The 7,025-nt window shown below is 47.5% G+C and overlaps 1 protein-coding gene across 1 annotated transcript; it reads left to right on the top strand.

Annotated features, from left to right (window-relative positions):
* Window positions 1-787: 787 nt before the first annotated feature.
* LOC308265167 (transmembrane epididymal protein 1-like) lies at window positions 788-5,885 on the top strand (the record flags this gene model as incomplete). Its single annotated transcript, XM_080698759.1, has 2 exons — window positions 788-1,576; window positions 5,856-5,885. The coding sequence occupies 2 exons, from the start codon at window positions 788-790 to the stop codon at window positions 5,883-5,885; spliced, it is 819 nt and encodes a 272-aa protein (XP_080554885.1).
* Between the last annotated feature and the right edge of the window lie 1,140 nt (window positions 5,886-7,025).

Below are 7,025 nucleotides of genomic sequence, written 5' to 3'. Positions count from 1 at the left end.
ATATATATATATATATTTTTTTTTTTTTTGAAACAGGGTCTCTTAAGCCTGCCTGCACAGCTGGCTTCGAACCAGAGCAATCCTCCTGTCTCTGCCTCCCAAGCGCAGGGATTACAAGTGTGCACCGCCAAGCCCAGACACCCCTAGATATTCTAAATGAGCATTTCTGAGTAGGACCTAATCAGCTACATTGTAACTAGAAAAAAACACTGTGTTAGCCCAAAGAAGGGAGCTCAGACAGCAGCATCCCAGTTCTCTCTAGAGATCATCAGGACAGAGATTCTTAGGAATGAGCATTTTTCTGGCAATTCTCCCATCCCGATAGTTTGGCACACCGTATGTCTACCTGTGGCTCTTAACATCTGTTCCTACCTCATCTCTACCTGTATCATTTATGGTATTTTGTAGCCTCAGTGACTAAGAGGAGGGAAGTGGAAACCATAGATGAGGCAAAGGACAGTGGGTGGACCAGAGGGCGGCAGGAGGGCCTCCTGCAGAGGCTCTGACGGGGCAGGGCCCGGGGATCGTGCAGGAGAACATGTTCCTGTCATCAACGGTTAGCTGGTCATCAGTGAACCAGGACAGGAGACTAGAACGGAAACCGTGACACCCACCCATCATGAGCTTGGGCGTCCTCCAAACCCATTTCCCTTCTGTATGCGGACGCAGTGGGCTGGGTAGAGGATATAAGTAGGTTTCCAGAGGCCCCTCCACCCCCCAGGCCCCTGACTGAGAGGCCATTCCCAATGCTTTGAGGCCGCCTTTGGCCACACCTACCTTCAGTTCCATGGGGGGCTTTGAGGGTCATCTGTTCCCAGGGCTGTCTTTTTTCCTCTATGGACTTTATCACGCCCGACTCATTTCCAGAGCCTTGATATGCAACTCCCCCATCCAGTATCCCCCACGCCGTCCTTGGAACAAAGGGAGATGGGCAAGGCTCCGGCAGACATATTACATCGGCTTGCTGAAGATCCTGAGCACCGGCATTTTAGTAGCCCAGGAGCTGCACAGCATTCACGGACAGCTGGTGCTCATCAGCAAGATCTACCACCAGCGGAGCTTTCTGTACCGCAAACAGTGGCAGCATCTCACTCTCTATATGTCCTTCTTCCTGTCCGGGTGTGTGGACGTGGTGAGCCAGAACCTGCTGCCCCAGCGGTGCGTGGCCCTGGAGCAGGGTGCCCAGGCCTTGGGTACCTTCATCTACCTGCCCTTGCTGGTGTCTCACGTGCAGGACACGGAAGGCGTGGAGCTGCAGGCTCACATCCTGCTCACACAGGCCCTATTCCTGCTCACGCTGGTGGTCACCGCAGAGATCTGGGCTCCCAACGTGATGCTGCTCTGGGTGGCGAAGGCCTTGCTGTATATGGTCGCAGGCTCTTGGCTGATACAGATCGGCTTTATGCTGTACAAACCCATCTCTGGCTACAAGTGGATGGACGATGACACCAATGACATCGCGTTTGCCAGCACTGCCTTCTGCTGGCACGTGGTCTTGGACGCCGCGCTGATGGGCTGGGTCTACGGCTTCTCTTGTGTGTGGTATTGTTGCATTTTTATAAGGCCTGATGCTGGTGTACCCCCGCAGGGTTCCATAAGGCCTGTGTATTCTGGGACACCTGGAGGGGAGGTCGCGGGAGGCGAGGTGTCAGGGAGCAGGGGCAGGTGTCCTTCCTTCAGAGGAGTCCCAGACCTCGAGGCGGCAGACCCCGCTGGGGCGGACAGGCCCCTCCCGGCTGGGCAGCATGGGAAGGAAAGGCAGATGAAAGAAAGACACAGACCTGTGACCTTCGCTCTCAGCCCTCCCAGCGCTGGCCTCCCTGCCTGTGCCCTCCTCAGCTCCAGCCCCCCGCCAGTTTGCCCTGCACCTCTCTACCCCTCACTCCCCTCCCTTGATAACATTAAAATAAATAGACAGGAGGATGGCGGTTCGCGGCCACCCTCGGCTACTTGGTGAGGCCCTTTGCAACTCAGTGAGACCCTGTTTCAAAATGAAGAATAAAAACAAGGGCTGGGGATGTAGCTCAGAAGTAGAATGCCCTTGGGTTCCATATCCAGTACTGCAAAATAAATAAATAAATTAAATTAAATCATGCGTTTGGGGCCTTTTTATAAACACCCCTCACCCACCACACAGAATGGCCATTCCCAGACACATTTGGCACACAATAATGTCTCCACCAGAGTCGCCACTTCCTTCTTCCTTCTGATCCCAGGCCTTTTTGATGTTCATACTAACCCCAGACTGTGATTTTGACTGTTTCTTACTTTGAGTACTTTGTGATTTGGCAAAGAGAAAGTCTGAGTCTTTCTGCAGCTTCTTCTCCTGCAGAGTCTAATAGAGCAGAGAAACCCTCTTCCTACACACAGGCTCCACGGACTTGCCTGCTTCCGGGGACTCTCCACTCTGCCTCCTTGAGTACCATCAGCTTCTCCTGCCAGGCTTTTCGTGTGTGTGTGTGTGTATGTGTGTGTGCACGCGCGTGTGTGTGTGGGGGGGTAATAGGGTTGAATCCAGGGGCATTCTACCTCTGAGCTACATCCTCAGCCCTTTTAAATTTTATTTATTGATTGATTGATATATTTATTTGTGGTACTAGGGAGGGAACCCAGGGGTCTTCTACCTCCAGGCTATACTCCCAGGCCTATTTTATATTTTATTTGGAAACAGGGTCTCACTAAGTTGCTGAGAGCCTCACTAAGTAGCTGAGGCTGGCTTTGAACCTGCGTGATCCTCCTGTCTCCGCCTCCCAAGCGCGGGGATTACAGGCGTGCGCCAACATGCTGAGCTATGTTTTGCTTTTAAACAGGGTCTCGCTAGGTTTCTGGGGACCTCCCTGAACCTGTGAGCCTCCTGTTTCCACCTCCCATGCACTGAGATCGCAGGTATGACTGGGCCCGGCTTGCTCTGTATACTTCTGAATCGATTTCCAAGTAGTTGATTCTCCTGAACCCACTCCGCTCTGACTTCTGTGTATAATAAAATCCAACAGCAGGTTTATTTTGCATACTTTTAATCCTCAAAACTCTTCTGTTGGGGAGATTTATCGATGAGTCAAACTTAAAAGGGTTAAGAAAGTGGCTCAGAGCAGCTAGACACTTTGCAATGCCACATAGTGCTACAGCTGGGTGTCGAGGGTGAAATTATTGGTTATACTACCACATATTCTTCATTCCTGGTTGAGACTAAGCATCTACTTAGAACAAAGTGGGGCAGGGCAGGGATGCCCGAGACCCCATCCTTCTAGTGCCCTAGTCCTTCTGGTTCTCAGGAGAACTAGATGTATTCTTTAGTTCTAATCCTGCTCTTCCTTGTTCATTTTTCTCATTAAAAAAAAAAAAGTTTTGAGGAGTCGAACATGGTGGCACATGCCTGTAATCTCAGTATTTGGGAGGCTGAGACAGGAGGAGCCAAGTTCAAGGTCAGCCTCAAAAACTTAGCAAGACTCTGTTTCAAAATAAAAAAGAGCCAGGTGTAGTGGCGCAGGCTTGTAATCCCAGTGCTTGGGAGGCTGAGACAAGAGGATCACAGGTTCATGAATAGCTAGTGAGACCCTCTGTAAGTTAGTGAGACTGTGTTTCAAAATAAAGAATAAAAAATAGAGGTGAGGGTGTAGCTCGGAGGTAGAATGCCCCTGCATTCAATACCCAGTGCCACAAAACATAAATAAATAAATAAATAAATAAATAAATAAATAAATAAATAAAACAAATAAAATAGGGCTGGGGCTGCAGCTCAGGTGTAGAATGCCCCTGGGTTCAATCCCTAGTAACACACACACACACACACACACACACACACACACACACACTAATGGTTAGGGTGAAAAGTCAAGGGTCAAATATTTTCTCTCATATGTGGAAGCTTGAGAGAAAAAACAAAAAAACAGAAAAGAGATTTCATGAAAATAGACCAGTAGAGCAGAGAAAGTGAACCGAGGGGGACAGAGGAGAAGAGATACAGGAGAGGTGCTGGGGAATGAAGCCCACCAAAGTATGCTGTGTGCATGAGGTATCACCATGAATCCCGCTGTGAGGCATGATTATGATGCATCAACAAAAGCACACTTAACACATTAGAGTGCCCAGGCATGAACTTGCTGGTGGTGGGGTGCCAGGCTGCTCCACCCTCTGGTTGGGGTCAGCCCGAGTTACTGCAGGGAGGGGAGGTGCTTCTCACAATCATTTTGATGCGGCTCAACCCTGACTTAGCATGTGCTGGCCTTCCAGCCTGGACCCTCTTCCGTGGATGACTCAACGCATCGGTGGGAGCACAGGCAGCGGTGCTCCTCCCCCATGGAGAAGGCAGGATCCTCCGCAGGCAAGTAGAACGTGCTGGGCCGTAGTTCAGCTTCCATGGTCCTCCCTGGCCCTGGGGGTCAATGGGGCTCCGCAGTGTCTCCCATGGGTGCTATTCTTTTTCTTGCTGTTTCAGCCCTGTCCCGTGGTTTCCCCCACCTTGGAAGTCCTTCCAGGCCTCCGCCCAGCCTTGTCTTCTGTCTCTCACCCACTTGAACCTCCCCTAGAGCCTTGAGTCTGGGGAGGTGAGGGATCTTCTTTACTTCCCAACTCTTTCCTATTGATACGCAGAAGTCTTTTGCTTTTGTTTTGATTTGTCTTTACTCAGCACCTCTTCCACTCCTTTTTTAAATTTTAAGACATGTTTTGGATTTTGTAGACTTAAAAATGGGCGCTTTCTTTGCTATTATAGTCTGACCTCAGTGTAAGGCAGTATCTTTGGCAGGGGGAAAGTCATATTCAAGGGTTGAAAAGCAAGATCCACATGTTAGTATTTCAAGGTATTATCTCCACAAAGATGAAAGTTGAAAAACTACCAAAGCAACTTGTTAACCTTAGCCGTATCCCATTTTTTTTATAATTTTAAAGTTCTGTTAAATACTGATTAACTCATCTCTTTTTTAGAAAATTAACACCTCCAAACAGTATTATGTATCACAACATATATCTTCTGTGTATAATAATAAATCATAGTAGGAGCTAGGAAGCCACAAAGAATTATACTGAAGGCCTAATATATTAGAATAGACAGGCCTGCTATTGGATAAGGGTATTTTTGTATTCTCTGTATCATAGTAGGTATGAGAAATTTGACAGTAATCCTAGTCACTTTGTAAAGTAAAAACTGAAAACATTTTGTGGAAAATCAAAAACACCCAAATTACAGAACATTTTTTGTGGGAAGAAGGGTGTAGTACTCACAATCGTCCACCAGAGGACATCATCTTTATGTGAACTGTGAAGGACACTTAATCTTCCTTTGGTGTTGAGCTCTCAGTTTAAAAGAAGTGAAGAGCCAGGCGCGATGGCTCACGTTTGTAATCCCAGCGCTTGGGAGGCGGAGACAGGAGGATCGCACAGGTTTGAAGCCAGCCTCAGCTATTAGTGAGGCTCTCAGCAACTTAGTGAGACCCTGTTTCCAAATAAAGTATAAAATAAGTCTGGGAGTATAGCCCAGGTAGAAAAGCCCCTGGTTTCCATCCCCAGTACCACACACACACACACAAAAAGTGCAGGGCAGGTGGAGAGGAGAGCAGGAAAAACACATAAGCAGGTGTTGTCCAAGCAACTAGTCAATATAGCATGTATCTGTTATGAATAAGCATGGATTCCAATCATGAAATAGAAATACGTGTGTGTGTGTGTGTGTGTGTGTGTGTGTGTGTGTACACCTTGCACATATCTTGGTCATTCAATCTCAACCACTCTTTCTATCTGGGGTAAAAAATTCATCTTGTGATTCCTGGAAGGACTGTCTTCTCCACGAGACCATGAGGTGCTTGCCACAATCATCCCGGTGGGGCGCAACCCACACTTGGCATGTGCTGGCCTTCCAGCGTGGACCCTCTTCCACGGACGACTCATAACGCATCGGTGGGACCACAGGCAGCAGCGCTCCTCCCCCATGGAGAAGGCAGGGTCTTTGCACGAGGGTAGAGTGTACTCGGCCGCAGTTCAGGGATCGTTCTGCCTTTCAAGTCTCTAGCCAGTAATGTGGGCGTCTCATCCTCACCATGTGGCTGTGATCCCCATTTGATTGTTAATGGCGCCAAGAGTCGACCTCTTTTGGTCCTTAGTTCTGATGGTGGAGTGACAATCGAGGGGAGAGAGTAGCTTCACGTGGCTTGGCTGAAGACCAGTCCGAAGACATCGTTATCTTAAGGAAGCGGAGTCTATATCACTATTGTAGACACCGTTCTTTTTGGAAGAGACCACAACTCTGTTTCTTTTGCTCAGGTTCTAATACCTCTTTTCCTAAGGAGGTGATAATCTAAGAAATACACAGATGCTATAGAACCATCCAGAGCTTTATCGTAAACTCTCTTACGATGTAGGTACCACATGGACCGGTGGATGAGATCATTGGTAATAGATCAAAGAAATATTAAGGATACAAGCTCATTTTAGGACACGCAAAAATAAAAAAAGAAAGGCTCTTTTCTAATTAAAAGGACTTTAACAGTGTCCAGTCTTTACCTATGCTTAAAGTACAGCAATTTTTCAAATATAAGTGATATCCTATTGGCAATTTATATTAACAATATTATTCTAACTTCCAAAGTCCCCCCACCCTGGAACAAAGATATTTTAGGAGTTATATGGCTTCCTAGAAATTCCAGAACTTAAATATTTTTTTGTGTGGTACTGGGGATGGAACCGAGGGGCCTTCTACCTCCAGCGATACCCCCAGACCTATTTTATATTTTATTTGGAAACAGCATCTCACCAAGTTGCTGAGAGCCTCACTAAGCTGCCAAGGCTGGCTTCGAACCTGTGCGATCCTCCTATCTTAGGCTCCCACATACTGGGATTACAAGTGTGAGCCACCACACCCAGCTTAAATTCTTTAAATCCTCTCATAATTTGCAACATTTAATAACTCTCTTACCAAAAGCTTGGGGGATATTCTTGGCTAAATTTCTAAGGTTTATAGGGATGATGGTCTTTAGTCTTGATATGCACATCCTGGTTCCCAGAGAAAGGGAATTCAAGCCCTTTGAAAGCTG

The sequence above is a fragment of the Muscardinus avellanarius genome (genome assembly GCF_963383645.1).
Source record: "Muscardinus avellanarius genome assembly, chromosome: 7".
Classification (NCBI taxonomy): Eukaryota; Metazoa; Chordata; class Mammalia; order Rodentia; family Gliridae; genus Muscardinus; species Muscardinus avellanarius.
Note: the sequence above shows the minus strand (reverse complement) of the source record. Positions and strands in the feature narration are given on the sequence as shown.